General features: G+C 42.5%; 1 protein-coding gene across 2 annotated transcripts in view; it reads right to left on the reverse strand.

The window, feature by feature from the left end:
• PPP1R16A (protein phosphatase 1 regulatory subunit 16A) overlaps positions 1-22,925 on the reverse strand; it is a 101,683-nt gene that overhangs the window by 55,695 nt on the left and 23,063 nt on the right. For both annotated transcript variants that reach the window (XM_033935192.1, XM_033935193.1), the window contains exon 2: positions 1,778-1,848. In XM_033935192.1, coding sequence (XP_033791083.1) covers positions 1,778-1,848 — 71 coding nt within the window. The remainder of the gene's footprint in view (positions 1-1,777; positions 1,849-22,925) is intronic.

Consider the following 22,925-nt stretch of genomic DNA (forward strand, 5'->3'; position numbering starts at 1 on the left):
CTGTCCCCTTTCAGTTTCTCCAAGTGCCCCCTTGTACTTGTTGTTCCTCACAGTCTGAAGAATCTGTCCCTGTCTACCTTTCAGGATCTTGAAAGTTTCTATCATGTCTCCTCTAAGTCTCCGCTTTTCCAGGGAGAACAGCCCCAGCTTTTCTAGCCTGTCGGCATATGAAAGTTTTCCATACCTCTTATCATTTTCGTCGCTCTTCTCTGGACCCCCTCAAGTACTGCCATGTCCTTCTTGAGGTATGGCGACCAATACTGGACACAGTACTCCAGATGCGGGCGTACCATCGCACGATACAGTGGCATGATGACTTCCTTTGTCCTGGTCGTGATACCCTTCTTGATGATACCCAGCATTCTGTTTGCTTTCTTTGAGGCTGTCACACATTGTGCCGATGCTTTCATTGTTGTATCCACCAGCACACCCAGGTCTCTTTCAAGGGTACTTACCCCTAGCAATGATCCCCCCATTGTATAGCTGAACATCGGGTTCTTTTTCCCAACATGCATGACTTTGCATTTCTCTATATTAAAACGCATCTGCCACTTTTTTGCCCACTCTTCCAGTTTCGTTAGGTCCCTTTGCAGTTCCTCACAGTCTTCCGTGGTTCTGACCCTGCTGCAGAGTTTGGTATCTGCAAATTTGATTCCCTTCCCTAACTTTTTCTTCCTCTCTCCCTGCCCTCCTCCCCTTTCTTTCTGTCTCCCTTCACCCCCTTTATTTCTGTATGTCTGTCTTTCTCTCTCCATGCCCCCTTTCTTTCTTTCTGTCTCCCTGTCGCTCTCTCTTCATGCCCTTTATGTCTGTCTCCCTGTCTTTCTCTCTCCATGCCCCCTTTCTGTCTGTCTGTCTCCCTGCCCTTCCCCAAGCCACCATCGCCATCAGGGAACAGGCCGCCCCTATAAAAAGGACACTGAAGCGCTGGGCCGACCAACCTTCCCCACCCAACATCAATTCTAACATTGGAGAGGAAGTACAGGGCCAGCCAGGCAGCGATTGGCTGGCTGGCTGGCCCAGAACTTCCTCTCCATCGTCAGAATTGACATTGAGTGAGGAACGTTGGTCGGCCTGGCGCTTCAGGGTCCTCTTTACAGGGTCAGGAAGCAGGTAGAACGGAAGGCAATACGAGTCTATCACGGAGCCAGGGATGGGCTCCGCGATCGACTCAAGTTGCCTTCGTGATCTACTGGTCGATCGCGATCGACCTTTTGGACACCCCTGCTCTAAAGACTTCAGATTATTTGAGGCACAGAAAGGGGCGATGGTAGGGTATGTCATATTATCTGGTCTAACTACAATGTTACATAAAGCTGGTCAAAGTCGCACCTCACCTTGTCACCATTTCATCACCACCATTAACAACAAACAGGTTCACCTTTGGGGTAATTATATAAAGAATATGCATTACGGATAAAGCTCTTGTAATATTATATGGCTGAATACATAGGACGAGGAGGAGAAAGTGGTGATGGTGTGAGAGAAGGTACAGGAGATGGCTGAAGCTTGATTGGGTAGGAGATGCAGGAGGAGACTGAGATATGAGGTGCAAGAGGAGGAGGAAAGAAGTGGTTTGTATAGGAAATAGGAGCGGGTGGAGGTTTTGGTACGAGGTTAAAGAGACCAGGAGGAGATGAGCAATGCGATGGGGAAGAAGGCAGGACTGTGAGGGATGGTAGGAGGTGGAAAGCAGACCTTCTGGTAGAGAGAAGAGCAGCAGAGGGTGGGAGTACAGCCCAGTTAGGCTCAAGTAAAACTTCTTTGGGTTTCCAACCTGGTGCAGGGCCGTGAGTCCATCATCATTGCAAAGGTTGGGGCTGACTCCGCTCTGCAACAGCTGATGAACTGGAATAAAAACACAAAACAGGACAAAGAAAAATGTTAACTTGCAGCCTTCCAGAGGTTCCCCCAAAGGTAGATCATCCCTTTCCCTGTGGAGGGTTCCACCATACCCTGATGCTGTAACAGGCTCTTTCACTGCTTTCCCCTTGGGATGGAATGAAATACAGGTATTATCATGCAAAGAGCTAGAACACTATTGAAATGACCAGGTCCCAATTTGTATTAGCCTCATTCTGCTGTCCTCATTATAGATGCATCCGGGGACACCTCTTTAGAAAGAAATCACACACACACAAACGCACATGCAAATATCCAAAGAGATGTCTCGTTTATTCAGAGTACTGCATACATATTTATAGTATTTCACATGGGTCAGTTTTTTCAGCATATGACTGTAGGAAAGACCATATATGGTAACAGGATACATAAAAGCAACTAGAAAGAGGTAGCAAACATAAGGGGGGGGTTTCTATAACTATGGCATATAATACTGTCTTGTCTAAGGTCTAGCAATGTTTCTTATCTAAGTCCTGACTCACAGCTACAGCACAGGATGTGCACAAGATGTGGGGGTCATAACATAAGGAGGATATAACCTTGGCAAAACTAATCAGTTATAGAACAGAATATAAGACACAGAGCTCAGAACAGAAAAAGAAAAGACCTTGTGGCCTCTTGACAAACAAGAACTGTTTCAGCAGTTTTTTTATATGTTACACAAGCAGGAATAGAATAGACTTACAAGAAGTATATGCCCCTTCAACTATGTCAGGCTGCATTCTGCTGATTAGGGTTGTAACCACAGTACAGGAAGAGTTGGCCATCCTAGTAAAACCACAGATACTCTTGTAAATAGGTCTGTATGCTATACCCAGTTTGCTTTGACCAGATTAGCATGCCGGTTGAAAGTCCGTAAAGGCCATGGAGACTTAAAAAGCTAAATGTTTTGGTAACAACTCTTCTAGTGTCGGAGGCTCTTTGGATTGTTGTGGGGCCTTATGGTTGAAGGCAAAGTGTAAACTGAAGAGGGGAGTTAGCATATTTCACTGTAGAAATTACAAAATACCATAGTTCAGTGCCAAGGTCAAGAAAAGAAAAATGTTCTGGGTAAGATAGAAAGAGATAAATGAGCTATACAAAGGCTAAGGTATGAGAGGTAAATACCAGTAGACATCCAGCAGATTACATGCTGTTGACAGGAGAAATAAGGAAACATTTTTCTTATCTTATCCCCTTGTTTCTATTTAAAGATAAGTGTTTAAAAGGTGTTCACTGAAGAAACAATGGTGGGCACTGTTCATTAGAGATGTGTATGGTATGGGGAGTGGGAAAGGGAAGAGGGGATTTAGGTGTGTGGCACAGTGGTTAGAGCCACAGCCTCAGCACCCTGAGGTTGTGGGTTCAAATCCCACGCTGCTCCTTATGACCCTGGGCAACTATTTAATCTCCCAATGCCCCAGGTACGTTAGATAGAGAGAGTGTGAGCCTCCAGGACACAGAGGGAAAAATGCTAGAGTACTTGGATGTACACCAATATAACCCAAGTGGTATATAAATACTAAAAACCAAATAAATAAATAAATCTCTTATACCATCCCCAATCTAAGCAGTGTTTATTAATCTTTCTGGTGTTAGACTGGTTTGATACTGGAGTTATTGTCTCTTATTATTATTTGTATTCAGTTATACAAAAGAAAACATTTTGAATACAAATTGACTGATATAAAAAAGGCATGGATTCTCAAAACGGCGTCAGAATTGGCTGGCACCCGAAAAAAAATGGCACCGGTTGTATACCACTCAACATATGGTGCTGTTTTGAGAATCAGTCTGTGTCAAAGGCAGGCAGCAGAAATGTAGGCCACGGTTTTACCGGCCTATATTTCTGCCACCTTATCATTGAGGTAGAATCACACTCGGTGGCGCTGAACATCGACCCCACCCATAACCACGCCTCCTTTGATGTTTGGCAGCGGTAAAAATCTGCAAAGATGCGATTCAGGCGCCCTTTTCTGTAGGAACCTCACAGCGCCTACCTTTTTTTTTTCTTAATTGGTTTTTAACGGCGCAGTCAATTACTGCACCATTAATGGCCAATTAAAATATTTAACTCGAGCACCTACCGGCGCCTTCCGAATGGCACCGTTTTGAGAATCCAGGCCAAAATTTTTATTTATAAAGACTTTAATACTGAAGAGATAAAAAAAATAAAGTAAAAAGTACACTGAAATGAAATTTTGGGCTAATGACAAATTTGTGACGAGATCCATCCTGGTGTGCTTACTGAGATTTCCACCCTCTGAAGGACCTCAGATCTATATTATGATTGAAACATACTGAGAAATGAAGACTGCGCCAAGGACAACATTCTAGACCGCATGTAGAAGTGGTAGTAAGCAAGTGAGCAGACGAGATGCCTTCTTCTGTCCAAGATCCATTTTCCTAGGCAAAGTACCACCAGGATACGCAACACTAAACCAAGCTAACTGGAGGGCTCCAATGCCCCTTTTTTCCGCACAGTCACTCACATTTGAGCAGAGGCAAGGATGTTGACCAATGAAAAGGGGCTATGAATGTTGGGTCTTAACATACGATACCACTATGTAACCCTCCCTCTCAAAACATGGTACGCATGTTCCCCGGAATATAACCAAGGCAAAGCGGATGATGGGATGTATCAATAGAAGCTTCGTCAGCCGTAAACCTGAAGTCATAATGCCACTGTACAGTGTGCAATTCTGGAGGCCACATTACTGTAAAGATGTACTTCGAGCTGAGTCAGTCCAGCGAATGGCCACTAGGATGGTCTCCGGACTCAAGGGTCTCTCATATGAGGAAAGACTGGGCAAGTTGCAGCTCTACTCTCTAGAGGAGCGCAGGGAGAGGGGTGCTCTGGCTGCTCTCTCCTGCCTCTCCAGCTGTCCTCTCCTGGTCGGCGGTTCGCAGTCGGAAAATGCCACGAATGACCCGGACCGCGAACGCCGACCATGAATGACAGGGGGAACACTGTACTGCAGCTTTGTAAAAGGCGCTCTTAGTTAGGCACGTAACTGTATTTATTCTACAAGGTGTGTGCAGAAGTCCTGGGCAAGCCCCTGACCCACCCGTGTCCGCGCCCCCCTTGCAGTTGTATGCTATAAGTTCAGTTGCACAGGTAACTTCTAATGGGTGCAAATTAATGCTACTTATCAATTATCAGCTCATTATTATATTAAGTTATGCAAGTGAACTTATTCTATAATTTGTGTGTGCAACTTGGAGTACCAAGAGTAAAGAAAGGTGCTAAATTTGTAGAATTTGAGGGTGCATGCCTTCCATCCTCCCCCTAGAAAAGTTCAGTGCACAGTTAACTCCTTTCAGGACACAACATAGTAAACGACAGCAAGTAACAAGCAACTGTGAAGAGCTTTTGGGAGTGTGTGATCTTTCACTCAAGATAAATAAATAGGAACATCACAATGTTCAGTACCTCCCGAGTTTGGAATTTATCTTTCAGGAAAAATACCCACAAATCTGATACAGTCCTATGACGCACAAAAAAACGAAAAGGATTTGATTCTTCCGAGAGAGTTGGGGTAGAAATCGGTTGATTTAATGGAAGAGTCAGAAATTTGGTCAATTATTGTTTAATGTAAGCATCTATACTGCTACTAATGACTGCCTAGTCAATTCTGAGAGGTTTACATTAATAATAATAATAATTTTATTTTTGTATACCACAGTATCATAATAGTTCAGAGCAGTTAACAGATTAAGAGACTGTACATATACATTGATGTTACAAATAAGTCAGCTTAGCTTAGCAAGTCAGGAGTAGTCAGGAAATCCGGAGGTATGTCGGAGATACAAGGCAGGGTTACAAGGCAGGGAGGGAGTCAGAGAAATATCAAAGAGATAGGTTTTGATTGATTTCCTGAAAGTTTGGTAGGAGGGTGAGCTAGAGATGAAAGTGGTAAGACATTTATTCCATTTGCCTGCTTGGAATGCCAGAGATCTATCAAGGAATCTCTTGTAGACACAGCCCTTTAGGGACGGGAAGGTAAACAGGTGGGTATTACGAGTGCGGGTGAGGCCTGAACGTTCAAAGTGATCCGACAGGAAGATTGGAGACGAGCCTGTTAAGGTTTTGAAGCAGACGCAAGCAAATTTGAAGATGATCCTATTAGCATCTATAATGCACCTGAAGTACGGAGCTTCAGTAGTGCTGTTGCACTACATGAGAAAGTGATGTTACTATTCATGAGCTCCAGTAACGGTGTTACTACGCATGTTTCAAGTTTCAAGTTTCAAGTTTTATTACTTTTGATATACCAACCATCAAGTTAATATCTGGCTGGTTAACAATATGTTTAAAAGAAAGAGAAGTTATACAAAACTGAAAAAAAAAAAGAGGCATTGTGTATCTACATATAACATCACAAGACGAACTAGATAGTGAGGGTAAAAGGCAAAGGGAGGGTAAAGTTACATATTTGAGAAGAAATTGGAGATAGTAGGGTGAGGATAAAACATGATGGAGAGGGGCGCTTTAAAGAAAGCGGTTATTATTAGATTTTTTGTTTTTGGTAATTAGGGAAGATGTCTCTAGTTTAATGAGAAGGCATCGCGAAATAAAAACGTTTTTAAGTCTGTTTTAAATTTGTCAAGTCGTGATTCGTCACGGAGTTGCTGTGGCAGGGAGTTCCAAAGAGTAGGGGCAGTTACTGCGAAATTTACTTTACGTGTGTTGTAGAAGTCTTTGATGGTGGGGATAAATAGAAGTTGTTGATCAGTTGATCTTAGAGCGCGTGAGGAGCTGTAGGGAATGAGAAGTTTGTCAAGAAATAACGGCAAATGAAAGAGCTTTATTTTGAAAGATAGTAAGATAATTTTATAGGTGATGCGGTGAGAAATAGGGAGCCAGTGTGCTTCTTTTAGAAGAGGGGTAACGTGGTCGAATCTGCCTACTTTATGGATAAGTTTTATTGCTGTATTTTGTATTAATTGTAGACGACGAATTTCTTTTTGGGGGAGGCCATTTAAGAGAGAGTTACAGTAATCAAGATGAGAAATTACTAATGAATGTATCAGAATAGTGATTGAATTAGTTTCAAGAATGGAAGAAAGAGATCGGATGATGCGTAATTTATAAAAACAGATTTTAACCACTGAACTTATGTGATCATGAAAGGTAAGATCTCTGTCAATGATGACCCCTAGAAGTTTTATCTTTGTGTCCATTTGGATCGGTGTAGATTTAATAGAAATGTCGTCCAGTAAAAATTCAGTGGATTTGATAGGGAGTAGCAGACTTCGAGATTTGTCCAGATTGAGGGAAAGCTTGTTTGTATATAACCAGTCATATATTGTGTTTAGTTTGTTATTAATGTCTTTGATGTCTGAAGTGTTTGAAGTATTGATTGGGTGAAGAAGTTGTATGTCATCGGCGTAAGCAAAAATGGTAAAACCGATGGATTGAGCCAGTGTGAGAAGAGGAGATAAGAAAATATTAAATAGAAGAGGGGATAGAATAGAACCTTGAGGGACACCATAGGAGTTAGTTGTGGGTGCGGAAGAGTTATTATTTATATGTACTATATTGGAACGTTCATTGAAGAAGGATGTAAACCATAAGAGCGCTGATCCTGAAATACCGCATTCTTTAAGTCTGTTGATCAGAAGTGAGTGATCGATGGTGTCAAAGGCAGCTGCTAAATCTAAAGAAATAAGAACCACGGATTTTTGATGATCATGAAAATATTGTATTGAGGAAATTAGACCTAATAGAGATAGTTCTGTAGAATGGGATGAGCGAAATCCTGTTTGACAAGGGTGTAGAGCATGGGTTTTTTCGATAAATTCAGAGAGTTGGGAATGTATGATTTTTTCAGTTAATTTAGAGATTGTGAGTAGATTAGCGATAGGACGGTAATTTTTGGGTAATGACGGATCTAAATTGTGTTGTTTGAGTTTGGGAAAAATAAGGGCTGTTTTCCATGCTATTGGAACGGTATGATCAGAAAAGGATTTGGAAATCATTGCTGATATGAATGGGCCAAAGACCGAAAAGAATTTTTTGAGAATAGAGGGTGGGAAACTTTCCATAGAATTGTTGGGTGTGTTTAGTGATTGTAAAGTAAGATGAAGATTTTTTAGAGAAGGAATTTTGAAATTTGAGAGGGTACTGAAGGAAAGTTGAGTGGAGTCATTGGAGATTTGAGAAGGGGAATCAAGAGGTAAGGGTCCAAGATTAGATCTAATATTTTTAATTTTATTGTCAAAGAACTGTGAAAGATCATCAGCATTTGGTTGGATGGAGGGAGGTAGGATTTTTTTCTTGGAATATTTAGAAAGTGATTGGGCTATATTAAAGAGATTTGAAGAGTTACGGGTAGATGTGATCAATTTTGAATAATATTCTTTTTTTGTTTGTTGTATAGTTTTTTTGTACTGAAAAGCTTTTTCTTTGTATGTAATGAACAAATTAGAAAGTCGAGATGTGCGCCATTTGTTTTCAATAGAACGAAGTTGTCTACGTAGTAAAGCGAGATTTTGGTTGAACCAAGGTTGTTGTTTTTTATGATTTTGTTTAGAATTATGGTGTATTTCAACTTGGGGTGCCAGGGAATCTAATAAAGATTTGGTGGAAGTTTCCCAGACTGAGAATTGTTCTGTAATAGAAAGAGTAGAAAAGTCTTCAATATTTAAATCAAAGGAGGCTTGAATTGAGGATTGAGTTATATCAGTGGTTTTACGAGTATAGTAATTATTTTGTGGTTTTGTGTGATTGATTAGTGCTGGGAAATCTTGGAGCCAAGTAATCAGGGTGTGATCAGACCATGGCATTGTATAGAATTTGAAGTTTTGAAGGAGATGTTTATTCGGTGTGGGACAAAGAACCATATCTAGAGTGTTTCCTGCATGATGGGTAGGCATTGAGAAGAGGGGAGATAATGATAGGTCGGAGATCAGTGTTAGAAATTCAGATGTATTAGGATGATTAGGAGAGTTAAAATGGATGTTAAAGTCTCCTAATATTATGGAATCAGGGTAAGCAATATTAAAGTCTGATATGGTAGAGATGAGAGAAGAAAGTATTGTTTTTGTTATTGGAGGGGGGAGGTAGATAAGAAGGAAATTAAAGGAAAGAGAATATTTTATAGTGAATTGAAGGATTTCTATATTAGAGTAAGTAGTTTGTTTGGAGAAATTTGGATGGAGGGAAATGGAATTGTGATAAATGACTGCTAAGCCGCCTCCTTTTTTATTTTGACGGGGTTGGAAAATTACCTTGTAGTTGAGCGGGCATGCTTGGGTTAAGTAAGCCTCCTCTCCTTCCGTTAACCAGATTTCGGTAAGACATAGAATTTGTAAGTGGTGTTGAATAATGGTGTCATGGATTAGATGGTGTTTACTTTTTATAGAACGTACATTTATCAGTCCTATTTGAAGTTTAGTTAAAGTATTATGAGTAATGGAATAATGAATATCAGGATTGGTAATAATAGAAATATAGTGTCTTGCTTTAGTTTCTTTTAGTGAGGTAGAGAGATTTTTCCTTGAAGGTCTATGGCTCCATATGATGGGAATAGAGGCCATTGGTTTGGAAGTGTATGTTTGTAGAATGGAAGAATTATTTTTAAATGTAGTGTGAGGTAAAGAAAGAGAGGATATAAAACAGTAGGAAAATGGTAGGAATTTGGGAGAGAAAGTGAAATTGTGATATGTTGTAATGCTTAAAATAATAAGAAGAACAGAAAGTATTGCAGGAAGAAGCTGCTATGATTTATGAGCTCCTATGTAGGTGTTACAATATATGAGCTTCGGTAAAGATGTTACAATACGTTAAGACCAACTACAATATATACTCGAATATAAACTGAGGTAATCTTCCCCCCCCCCCTAGAAAAGGGGGAAAAAGGTTGACTCGAATATAAACTGAACTCATGTGAATCTTGCAAGGTTTCTGTGGGAGTGAGTGGTCTGTGAGGTTGTGAGTTCAATCCTAACCCGCACTTTGTGATTCTGAGCAAGTCACTTAATCCCTCCATTGCCCCCAGGGTATCACAGTTATATTGTGAACCTTCAGAGACAAATAGAGAAAAAATACTTAAGTTTTGTCTCAGATTTTTTTTTTTTGAGAAAGCAAAAATTTTTTTTTTTTTTTAAATAATTCTTTATTCGTTTTCAAATTGAACAGCAAGTGCACAAAAGAATATATTATACAAATTATTACACAATAGCACATTAATATCTACCACATAAAATCTAGTGATGCAATAACCCCCCTCTACCACCCATCCTTTATCACATTTTAATAGGAATATAATAGGAAGAAAGCAAAAATTCTTGATCCACTTCTGAAAGGCACAGTAAACATAAGAATAGCCCAGTAGCCCGTTCTCACGGTGGCCAATCCAGGTCACTAGTACCTGGCCAAAACCCAAAGAGCACCAACATTCCATTCAGAATCCCAAAGAATAGCAAAATTCTAGAATCCCCAGAGTAGCAACTTTCCATGCTACCGATCCAGGGCAAGAGGTGGCTTCTCCCATGTCTTTCTCAATAACAGACTATGGACTTTTCCTCCAGGAACTTGTCCAAACCTTTATTAAAACTAGCTACGCTATCCGCTCTTACCACAACATCTGGCAACAAGTTCCAGAGCTTAACTATTCTCCGGATGAAAAAAATTTCCTCCTATTGCTTTTAAAAGCATTTCCTTGTAACTTCATCGTGTCCTCTAGTCTTTGTAATTTTTGACAGAGTGAAAAATCGATCCACTTACACCAGTTCTACTCCATTCAGGATTTGAAAGGGTACAAGTGGATCGATTTTTCACTCTGTCAAAGAAAGCCAATGGTAACCAATGCAGTTTTTTCAAGACTGGTGATATATGGTCAAAGTGTGAAATGCTCATTAGCAAATGTGCAGCAGAGTTTTGGACCGTAGACTCGATAAGTGGTTCCCAACCCTGTCCTGGAAGACCACAAGGCCAGTCGGTTATTTGAGATAGCCCTAATGAATATGCATGGGGCAGATTTGCATGCCTGTCACCTCCATTATATGCAAATTTCTCTTATGCATATTCATTAGGCTATCCAAAAAACCCGACTGGCCTGGTAGTCCTCCAGGACAGGGTTGGGAACCACTGGACTAGATGGAAAGGGGAGAGTGGGCCCCCAATTGTTAGTGAACCCCTGGTTCTCGCAGTTTCTTCCAAAAGCAGGATGTCTACAGGGCTCTTCATAATTTGTAAGTCACTAATTCTATTCATTTTTCAGACCTATTTAAAGGCCCTCAAAAGAGTGTCCTGCTTCCAAGTCTTTTATCACATGTTGGATTAAGTCTGCTATTAAGTCAGTGCTTTTGGGCCTTAAGGCCCGTTCTATCAGATCTCAGGCCATGTCCTGGGCAGAGTCAAGAGTGGTTAATGCGGAAGATATCGCCAGTGCTGCTCTAAGATCTTCTTGGCATTATTTTGTCAAACACTGTTTGGGCTAGGTGAGATACTGCCTTTGGTAGGAGAGTCCTGGAGTCAGCTGTGTCTTCCTCCTGCCTTAGGGGTGTGAAAGGCATTACTATAAGCTGACTCCCAAATTCAGATGCAATAGGGCACCTTGTTTATACAGTAGAATAGGAATGTTTAGGCATGTGACTGGTGTGACAGACTTTAGTGATAGGTACTATTCTATAAACAGTCCATCTAAATTGCTTAGCCCACAAGTCACAGGAAGCATACAAATGGGAGGAGCATAGGCGTGTCACAGATTGTTGCTGAGGGATGCATCCAACTTAGAGAATACTATCAATTGCATGATTGCATGGCACTCTTAGGCGCACCCACTTATGACAGCCATTGACTTGTCAAGGTAGGTGCACCTAACTTCTGGCATGCCCTTAACCCTTTCAGGACCATAAGGATCGTAGGCCAATTTTTGTGGTTTTGACGACATTTTTATGGTAAAAAGGGCTTGCAGATGCCAAAAAATTGATTTTTTTTGTGAAATATCATTATTTTTTTTTTTTTAAATCAAACTTCTGGCTTATGGACAGTGTGGCAAGTGAATCTTCTCGTCAATCTGGCAACGACGCTAATGAATGAATGTCGGAACCAGTTTGTTTACATAAAGGCAGTATCATATGGAATCCGTACATATCAAATTTAGAACTGTAGACTATCCCAATCAAAATTTATAGGATTTTAAAGTTATGGGACAAATATGTCCCTTGGTCCTGAAAGGGTTAAGACGTTTTACTGTAGAATTAGTGCTAAACGGGCCCCTTTGTGCCTCCTAGAGGCACATCGAAGGGCTTTGGAATATCCGACATGTATGGACTGGTCTAGCAGGATGATAAAGAGTATAATTTGTTCTTAGCTGCTAGGAGAGTGTGGTGCAGTGGTTTAGAGCTACAGCTTCAACACCGAGGTTGTGGGTTCAAACCCCACGCTGCTCCCTGTGACCCTGGGCAAGCCATTTAATCTTCTACTGCCCCGGGTATATTAGATAGATTGTGAGCGCCTCAGGACAGTTAGAGAAAATGCTTGAAGTACCTGTATGTTACAGATAAAGCCTTTCTCCTGCGTAAGATTGAAAATCAAAACAGGAATTTGAGTTTAAGGCTTTTGAATTTTCCTATGCCTTAATTCATGACCCCGAGGGAAATTTTAAAATATTTTCCGATTTCGGGCACGTAGCCATTTATTGAATGTTTGAGTGTCTTTGCTGTGATAGCACTGGATTGGAATTTGTGTTTTTATGGCATAGTCAGGGGATTGGGAGTGGGAAGGGTTGGGGGGGGAGGGAGGGGTAGACCTGATGCGGGGTGAAGTTGGGAAGTGTATTGGTGCATGCTTTCTTGTGTTGTACATCTTGCATTTTGGAAAGTTTCACTTATTCGAAAAATTTAATAAAATATATTTTGGAAAAAAAAAAATATTTTCCGATTTCTACTTTCAATATTTCAGATTCAAACATCCCCCCCTATTACAAAAGATTTACTACTTGAAAAGGACTTTTTAGGCTAAAAAAGAAGAACAGAAGAGTTAGGAATATCAGAAGTACTGGATCAAACTACATTGATAGTATCTTTTATCTTTCTTCAAGATAAGAACATGATTTTGAAACTATACTATAAAATTTGAAACAAATTTCTTATCTGGGAGAAAAAGTTTATATTTTCCAAGATGTATCAAAAGGGGCTCAAATCAAAAGAAAGGAATTTTTACAATATCAATCTAAAGTTACCTCATTGGGAGCCTCCTTTCAATTAAGGTTTCTTTGTAAATGCTTATTCTTTTTCAACAGAACAAATATATTTTTTATGATCCAGATCAATTACGTTTCTTTTTGGAAAGGAATGGATTTCTCTTGCAACTTAGGAAAATTCAGCGTAATTCATGTCTGAAAATAATGCCGAAGTCATAGCTCTATCCTTCTTTAAATAACTGATTGTATTTACCTCTTTTTCCTGAAGGATTTTTTCTCTCTCTTGCCTCCTGTTAATGAGGACTTTATAGCAAGTTTGATTATTTTTTTTTGCTCGTTTCAAACTTAAATTCCAATGAATAATTGGTTGTACATGTCACTAATTACTTTTTCTAAGTTTAGTGCTTTGTATGTAATTGAAATTAAATAAATAAAAAATTGGCATATTATTGATATATCAGATTTTTTGGTTTGTTTTCATGTCCAAATAACGTTAAGATCTTCCAGTGTCAGCAGGAAGATTTGGGCTAGTTTGGTTTGCTACCAAGGGAGTACAAGCCAAGGACTAAGATCTTACTCCTCTTTTCTGTGATCTTTGAAAACTTGTTTATGAAATATTTAGGGCTCCTTTTACAAAGGTGCGCTAGGGCCTTAATGCGCGGAATAGCACACGCTAAATTACCCCGCATGCCAGCAGCCGCTACCGCCTCCTTTTAAGCAGGCGGTAATAATTTTGCTAGCGCGCGGTAATTTTGTGCATGCGCTAAAACCGCTAGTGCACCTTCATAAAAGGAGCCCTTAATGTACATTTTTATTTTGTTTTGATTGCTTTTGTGATGTTTATCTCTGCTTTTATGATGTATCAATCAATCCTCCTCAACCAGACACAGAAGATCCCACTCACTATTCTCCCACCCATCATCCAAAGATGTCAAACGAAAAAAACTTTATGATAAAGCAGCTAAACTGGACAGACAAATCACCACTCTGTTATCTTCGACTACAGACTACAAAGCCTTCAGGAGAGACATTAAAACCAAAAAACACATAAAACCTTTCCAGCACAACCAATCCCAATCCAATATCCAACACTCTATTTACCCTTAGATCTCTCTAATACTCTTATCTACCAAACGTTATCTAAAACCCATAATTTCACCCTATTCTTATCTCCTAAAATCCTCCACTTCCCTTTGGTAACTCTTTACCCAATATGTATTACCTTAAAAATTCTGTCATCGCTTATTCTATTCCTTCAAATTTTGAATGTAATTTTGTTTTAGTTTGGATGTAATCCGCCTTGAACCGCAAAGTAATGGCGGAATAGAAATCACTAATGTAATGTAATGTATGTAATCTGCTTTGGGTCTCACTGGTACTTGGCAGAATAGAAATGATAAAATGCAAGACATATACTGGAAGTTTCTTGGTTGCACCTCTCCTTATATGGATATCATCAGAATCTTCTAGTTCTCTGCCTCCATTTGCTGGTAAGGGGACACAGGGTATGGATTGGCCTAGCCAGGGGTCTCAAAGTCCTCCTTGAGGGCCGCAATCCAGTCGGGTTTTCAGGATTTCCCCAATGAGTATGCACTGAAAGCAGTGAATGCACATAGATCTCATGCATATTCATTGGTGAAATCCTGAAAACCCGACTGGATTGCGGCCCTCAAGGAGGGACTTTGAGATCCATATTAAGCAAAGTTTTTTTTCTTCCCCTTAGGCTGAAAGATTAAAGTTCCCTTACCCTTGGCTTTTGCTGACTTAACTGTGTGAATGGGGTGGGTTGGAATTGGCATCCTTCTGCCTGCTGGCGTGGCAGATCCTCCCAAACCAAGTCCATACCACAGGCTTCAATTACAGCTCCCAAAGAAGCTATTTTTGGATGACGACTGTGCAGTAGCTAGCACAGAGACATCAACCCAAATTTTGGCTTCTGTCATACAAAACAACCAGAGATAACTGGGCAGGAAATCTCCCAGCTTCAGACTGCTTTAGGGAATCCCAAACAAAATATTTTACTATGTTTAATAGAGAGATAAGAAACTGGGACTTCAACAGCTATCGCCCCAGGCCTATAACCCCTGCATCGTTCCCAACAATGACTCCTGCTGGGTGAGGCTGGAAATGCAGGAGCTTTGAGCTCTCCACCACACCCAGTGCTCCTGCACTATCCCCTACAGCAGCGTTTTTCAACCTTTTTTGGGCAAAGGCACACTTATTTCATGAAAAAAATCACGAGGCACACCACCATTAGAAAATGTTAAAAAATTTAACTCTGTGCCTATATTGACTATATATAAAGTAATTCTCTTGAATATGAATCAAATAAACACAAAAAAAAGTATTTTATAATTACTTTATTATGAAATATTAAGTAAACAGAATAGTGAAAAATTATAAAATACTTTATTCAGTGCGAAACCTGGGCCTGTTTGGCTGAACACAAAGCTGATATTCTGGCTGGAATCGAAGAAAGACACACACGTAGCTCTTCGTCAACAGCCGTTCCCTTCACCGCCCTGTCACCGTCACCGCCATCCCTTTTACCGCCCCGTCACCGCCACTGCCATCCCATTCACCGCCCTGTCACCGTCCCCGCTGCATCCATATAAGCCTTAGTACTGTAATATTTAGCTTATTCCTTTCTTATAAATCAAAGTTCCTGCTGCTGAACTAGAGAAAGAGATGTTCAGCTGGCAGGGCTTTGTTTATAAATTTTTATCAACACAACTAATATACTACTTTATCCTAAAGCAAAAAATAAATAAATAAATAGAATTTTTTTTTTCTACATTTGTTGTCTGGTTTCTGCTTTCCACATCTTCTCATTCAATTCCTTCCATCCACTGTGTGTCTTCTCTCTACGTCTTCCATTTGCTGTTACTGTGCCTCTCCCTTCACCCCCCCCCCCCCAATTGGTCTAGCACCCATCTTCTTCCCTCCGCTCCCCCATAGTCTGGCATCTGTCTTCTTCCCACTCTGTCTTCCACATTTCCCTTCGGGGTCTGTTCCTCTCCACCCTCCTTCAATGTCTGTCCTATTCCTTTCCACCACCATCCTTCCCTCCCTCCTTTACCATCTGTTCCTTTCTACTACCCTTCAGCTCCTCTCACGTGGCTTATCTATCTACCTTCCTCCCTCTTATTTTCATGGCACGTTACAATGTAATTTGTGCAAGCCACTGGAGCCTGCGAGCTCGGTCCCTGTCCCATCCCCACAAACCATCTCGCTTCTGTGCTCCTATTTTCTCCATTTCTAATATCTCCCCTATGTATCTGTCATTGCCCCCTCCCTGTGTCCATATACCATCCCCATGGCATGTCCCCTTTATGTCTCTGTCCCTATGCCCCATGCACATAATTTCCCCTCTTTCTGTTACCTTCCTGTGTCCAGATTTCCCCTATCTTCCTCTTCCATACCAGTGTGTCTCTTCTTTTCAACCCCATCTAGCTTTTTTCCCTCTTTCTTCCCCCCCCCTGCTTCTACCATCTGGCTCACCTGCCTGTCCTTCCCTTTCTTTCCTGCTGTGGGTTTTTCTTTCCGTCTTCATCCCCTTGGCCCAGAATCCTTTTCCCTTTCACTCCCTCCTTCCAATTTGAGCCGGGAACACGAGCGATCGCACAGTCCCCGCAGCCACCACTCGCCTGCCCAATCGATCCTACTGTTTAGCCAGCTCTCTCCCTTCACCTCACCTTAGTTTGTAGGTTTTGTTTTTCGGCGACATGCACGCTTTCCCAAAGAGCCGCGCACGCGCGGCTGCTCAGTGTTCAATCTTCTGCTCTGCTGCAACTTCCTGTTTCCGGTTGCGTCAGAGCAGAAGATCAAAACTGAACAGCAGCGGGGACCGGGGGAGTTTCATGGGAGCGCGTGCGGGACCCGGCCTGAGGCCTAATCAGTGTCTGCACCATACGGCACACCAGGCAACATCTCGCGGCACACACTGCCCTACAGTGACTCCTGCTTGGAGAGGCTGAAACTGCAGGAGTTGTGAGCTCCCCCCATAGCCAGTGCTCCTGCACTGTAGTGACTCCTGCTGGGAGAGGCTGAACTCAAGAAAAAAAACATCACAGACAGATTAGCAAAAAAAGAGATCATGTTAGAAATAAGTAAGAAAAATATATGCACTTAAAGCCCGAGTCCAGTATTATATAAATATCTTTGGGATTCTAAAGTTCAAGGTAACATAGAAATTGCTAAAGACTAGTGTTAAGTATAAAAGGGGAGCAAAACCAATCATTTAAATTTGGGAAGATAAAACTAACAAATCTCTCTTGGCTTGGCAGAACTGCATGTACTTACTAGGTTGATGCATTTATTCCAAGTAGCCAAAAAATTTTAGACATCCTTCAGAGTAAGGGCTTGAAATTTGCATAGCCTCACAAGGGCCCTTGTTTAGAATGGGGAGTAGAGAATGACACGGTGAAAAAAATTCATCACCGTTTTCGTCCAGGAAACCATCTGTGTGTTATTCTTTAAGTAGAGAGGGAAGAATCAGAGTATAAAAGAGAACAGCCACTGACCCTCAAGCCTTGCACTGAAGAATGCTGGTGTAGAAGGACCGAGATTCAGATGGACACTAAAGAACGATACGGGATGGTTTCCAGCCACTGACCCTCAAGCCTTGCACTGAAGAATGCTGGTGTAGAAGGACTGAGGTTGAGAAACACTGAAGAATGACTTGGGGATGGTTCCCCGTGGTTATCTGTGGGGACAGGGGACAAATTTAAGAGAACGACATGGTGACAGAATTTGTCACTGTCTCCGTTCCCACAGATAACCACGGGAAACCATCCCTAAGAATCAGAGTATGAATGAGCACAACCACTGACCCTCAAGTCTTGCTTTGAAGAATGCAGGTGTAGAAGGACTGAGGTTGAGACAAGACAGTAAAGAATGACACGGGATGGCTTCCCACGGTTATCCGCAGGGAAGGGAAGGGAATGGTGCTGAATTTTGTCACCATGTCATTCTCTGCTGGGGAGTAGAGAATGACACAGGGACAAATTTTTCCCCATCCCCGCAGGAACTCAATTTCCCTGACCCATTCCTGTAAGCTCTACCTTAACCACACAAGCCTCAAGCACTTATGATCTTAAAGTGTTTGAGGCTCGTGCAGATGAGGACGGAGCTTGCAGGAATGGGGCAGGTACAGGAAAAGAGCTCTCCGGGACTAGACAGGAAAATAAATTCCCGCGGGGACGGGGGAAAATTTGTCCCCGTGTCATTCTCTACTGGAGATTCCTTTACTGTGACAGAAAGAAGGGTAGCGTTGAAGTTCCAGACTTGTATCTGTATTATTGGGCAACCCAATTGCGGGCTGCCATAAAATGGTTCCAAGGTCATTCATACAAAATATGGGAGACTATTGAGCAACACATGGGGGGCTCTCAGAGGCTGATTTATAAGTGGTGCTTGAAATGCCAGGCATCTAGATAAATGGCGCCTGCCATGTGTCAGTCATGGTCTGGTGCCACCTAGAAAAATCACAGCTACTGGCGCCCAACAAGCTTAGCACCGATGATGTAGGCCAGGGTTTTAAAGGCTCACATTTCTGGCACCTAGGTTCATTATAGAATCGTGCCTAGTGGCGCTTAGTGACACTTTAGGCCAACTCTGCCCCTACACACCCTACTTAGGCATACAGCATCACTGAAAATAAAGGTATTAGCCGCTGGTCCCGTGAGGCACCTAGGGTTTTTTTTATTGGTTTTTAATCAGCTTTTAATGGCTTGATCGATTATCGCACCGCTTAAAGCCAATTAAAGCAATTAAGTTAGGTGATCTAGGCGGCATTTTTGAGAATCTGGCCCTCAGAGTTTGGCTCACCTTTTATGGCTGCCTGTTGCTCTTTGTCCTGCTATCGTATGTACTTTTTATCATTGGGATAGTTTGTAGGGGACCCTGATCAATATCTGACTCGCTTTGCACCCCATAGCCTCCAATCCATTATTTGTGCCAGGGCTAGACCTGGGTCCATGCCATTGCTGGCTGACTCTTGGACTGGCTACTTGAGGAAAGGTCTGGGATGAATCTTTCTCCTTTCCCACCCTCTTCCGAGAATATAACCTTTTTGCCTGGAGATCATTATGCCTATACTCAAATGATTCACTTCCTTTCTGCCCCTAGGTTCAAGAAAATTATTGAGAGGGAAGAGACATTTTTGTTATCAGGACTTTAGGGGGCACTAAATGGCTTATTGCCACTATCTACCGACATCTGAGGGACACTAGTAAATTTTCTCTCCCTCGCAGGGCACTCTAAGAAAAGGAACTGGGAATACAGCTCTAAGGTCTGGATTGGGAGGTTATGGAAGCCACTACAACCACAATCTCTGTCTGTTAATATACAGGAAACTAGTATAAAAATACTGTACTGTTGGTATCTAACACCTTTGTGACTGATTTCTATATTTCCCTTGGTCTCTGATCGCTGCTGGCAAGGATGTGGTGCACTGGAGGATATGGCTCATATATCAGCGGTCCCAAACATGCGGCCCACGGGCCGCATGTGGCTCTCCAAGTTTTATTTGAGGCCTGCGGTCTGGACTGAATCATTCTCTTCCTTTTGGAGCAGCAGCGTGTCTGGCCGGTTCGTTCCGTTCAAAGCCGTGGGTTGGCGGCTCCTCGCACTATCCACTCCTGCATCGGAAGCCTCTCTGACATCACAACATCAGAGAGGTTTCAGACGCAGGTGCGGATCTCGCAAGGAGCCGCCACCCGCGGCTTTGAACGGAACGAGCCGGCCAGACATGCTGCTGCTCTATTGGCGTACCAAGGGGGGAGCGGTCCGCACAGCTGGCCACCCTCCACTGTTCTCCCTAGAGTGCGGTTCGTCTAGAGCAGTGGTGCCCAACCTGCTTCCCTTCCCTTCTCATCGCTGCCATCGGGGAACAGGCCGGCACCATGCTTTTTGATCTTCCTGCTTCTCTCGTCGCCCGACCTCAATTCTGACATCGAGAGGACGTTCTGGCTAGCCAATCGCTGCTTGGCTGCCCAGAACGTCCTTTCCGACGTTAGAATTGACGTCGGGCGGCGAGAGTTGGTCGGCCCCGTGGAAAAGAGAAGCGTGGAGATCTCGGCCTGTTCCCGATGGCAGCAGCAGCAGCCTATTCCCCGGCGGCAGTGGCAAGGGGGAGGACAGGAAGGAAGAAAGAAAGAAAGAAAGAAGGGGGGGGACAGGGAGCCAGAAACAAAGCAAAAAATGGGACATGGAATCAGAGAAAGACAGACATAGAGAAAGAAAGATAAAGTTGGGGGAGGGAATGAGGTCTGGAGGAGAGGAAGCATACAGGAGGCTGAAAGAAGGGAAGAAATATTGGATGCACAGTCAGAAGAATAAAGTGCAACCAGAGACTGATGAAATTACCAAACAAAGGTAGGAAAATGATTTTATTTTCAATTTAGTGATTGAAATGTGCCATTTTTGAGAAAGAAAAGATATTAAACTTTAAATGTGAGTGCTGCAGAAAAAATAGAGTACTTGGAGGGCTGCAGAAAAAATAATGTCTTATTAAAGAAATGACAATTTTGCATAAGGTAAAACTTTTAAAGGAAAGTTTTATAAACTATAAAGAGTTTAACCTCATGAAAAATTGTCATTTCTTTAATAAGACATTAACTATTTTTTTCTGCGGTCCTCCAAGTACCTATAAATCCAAAATGTGGCCCCGCAAAGGGTTTGAGTTTGAGACCACTGCTCATATATGGTGGCACTGTAGAAAAGCAAGGGTTTTTGGAAAGCAGTGGTTAAAGCTGCAGCTTCAGCACCCTGAGGTTGTAGGTTCAAACCCCTGCTGCTCCTTGTGACCCTGGGCAAGTCACTTACTCCCCCCATTGCCCCAGGTACATTAGATGGATTGTGAGCACACCAGGACAGACAGGGAAAAATGCTCAAGTACCTGCATAAATTCATGTAAACCATTCTGAGCTCCCCTGGGAGAATAGTATAGAAAATTGAATAAATAAATACACATGAGGCTCCAAAGCTGGCTTGGGATCAGTAACATAGAAACATAGAATATGACGGCAGAAAAGGGCTGTAGCCCATCAAGTCTGCCCACGCCAATGACCCACCCCCAGACTTCACCCGGCTAGAGATCCCACATACATATCCCATTTCTTTTTAAAATCGAGCACGCTGCTGGCGTTAATCACCTGCAATGGAAGTTCATTCCAATGATCGACTACCATTTTGGTGAAGAAATACTTCCTGGCGTCGCCATGGAATTGCCCGCCTTTGATTTTCAGCGGATGACCTCTTGTGGTTGAAGGTCCTTTAAGAAAGAAGATATCGTCTTCCACCTCGATGCGGCCCGTGATATATTTAAATGTCTCAATCATGTCCCCCCTCTCTCTACGTTCCTCGAGCGAGTATAGTTGCAGTTTATTCAGTCTTTCCTCATATGGGAGGTTCTTGAGTCCCGAGACCATCCTGGTGGTCATTCGCTGAACCGACTCGATTCTCCGCACATCTTTTTGATAACGTGGTCTCCAGAATTGAACACAATATTCAAGATGAGGTCTCACCATGGATCTGTACAGGGGCATTATGACTTCAGGCCTCCGGCTGACAAAACCTCTATGGATGCATCCCACCATTTGTCTAGCCTTGGATGCAGCTTTCTCCACCTGCTTGGCAGTTTTCATGTCTTCACTAATGATTACTCCCAAATCACGTTCTGCCCTAATCCTAGCTAAGGTCTCACCATTTAGAGTGTAAGTTCTGCACGGGTTTCTGCTGCCAAGGTGCATGACCTTACATTTTTTAGCATTGAAGCCTAGCTGCCAAGTCGAGGACCAATGTTCCAATAAGAGCAGGTTCTGTTCCATACTGTCGGGCAAGGTGCTGTTATCTACTATGTTGCATAGTTTGGCGTCGTCGGCGAATAGTGTTATTTTACCTTGAAGCCCTTGAGTCAGGTCTCTTATGTATATGTTAAAAAAGATCGGTCCCAAGACTGATCCCTGTGGCACTCCACTGGTCACCTCCGATGTATAGGAGGGGGTACCGTTAACCACTACCCTCTAGATTCTACCGCTTAACCAGTCATTGACCCATGTCGTCAATATCACTCCCAATCCCATCGAAGTCATTTTGCTCAACAATCTGCGGTGCGAGACGCTATCAAAAGCTTTGCTGAAGTCCAAGTACACGACGTCCAGAGACTTCCCCATATCCAGTTTCCTTGTAACCCAGTCAAAGAAGCTGATCAGATTGGATTGACAGGACCTTCCCTTTGTGAATCCATGCTGCTGGGGATCCTGTAGATTCTCCTCGGTCAGGATCGTATCTAATTCTTGTTTAATAAGTCTTTCCATGAGTTTGCTCACTATTGAGGTGAGACTCACCGGTCTGTAATTCGCAGCCTCCGTTCTGCAACCTTTTTTGTGCAGTGGAATGACATTAGCTGTTTTCCAGTCCATGGGGACTTTTCCGGTACTTAGGGAAAGATTGAACAGCATGGATAGCGGTTCCGCCAGGACATCACACAACTCCCTAAGAATCCTGGGGTGTAGATTGTCCGGTCCCATGGCTTTGTTCACCTTGAGTTTTGATAGTTCGCCATGGACGCTGCCGGGTGTAAACTTGAAATTTTGAAACGGGTCTTCCGAGGTTTGCCTTGCCTGCAGTTGTGGACCGGTCCCCGGCGCCTCACAGGTAAAGACTGAGCAAAAGTATTCATTTAGTAGTTTGGCTTTATCAGAATCCATTTCTGCATAGGTCCCGTCTGTTTTCCTGAGACGTACTATCCCATCTGTGTTTCGTTTCCTGTTGCTAATGTATCTGAAGAAGGACTTATCCCCTTTTTTAATGTTTTTCGCTAGTTGTTCTTCTGTTTGAATCTTGGCCTCTCTGACTGCCGCTTTGACTGCTTTAGACCTGGTCAGA

Source organism: Geotrypetes seraphini, chromosome 2, assembly GCF_902459505.1.
Source record: "Geotrypetes seraphini chromosome 2, aGeoSer1.1, whole genome shotgun sequence".
In the NCBI taxonomy this organism is placed as follows: domain Eukaryota; kingdom Metazoa; phylum Chordata; class Amphibia; order Gymnophiona; family Dermophiidae; genus Geotrypetes; species Geotrypetes seraphini.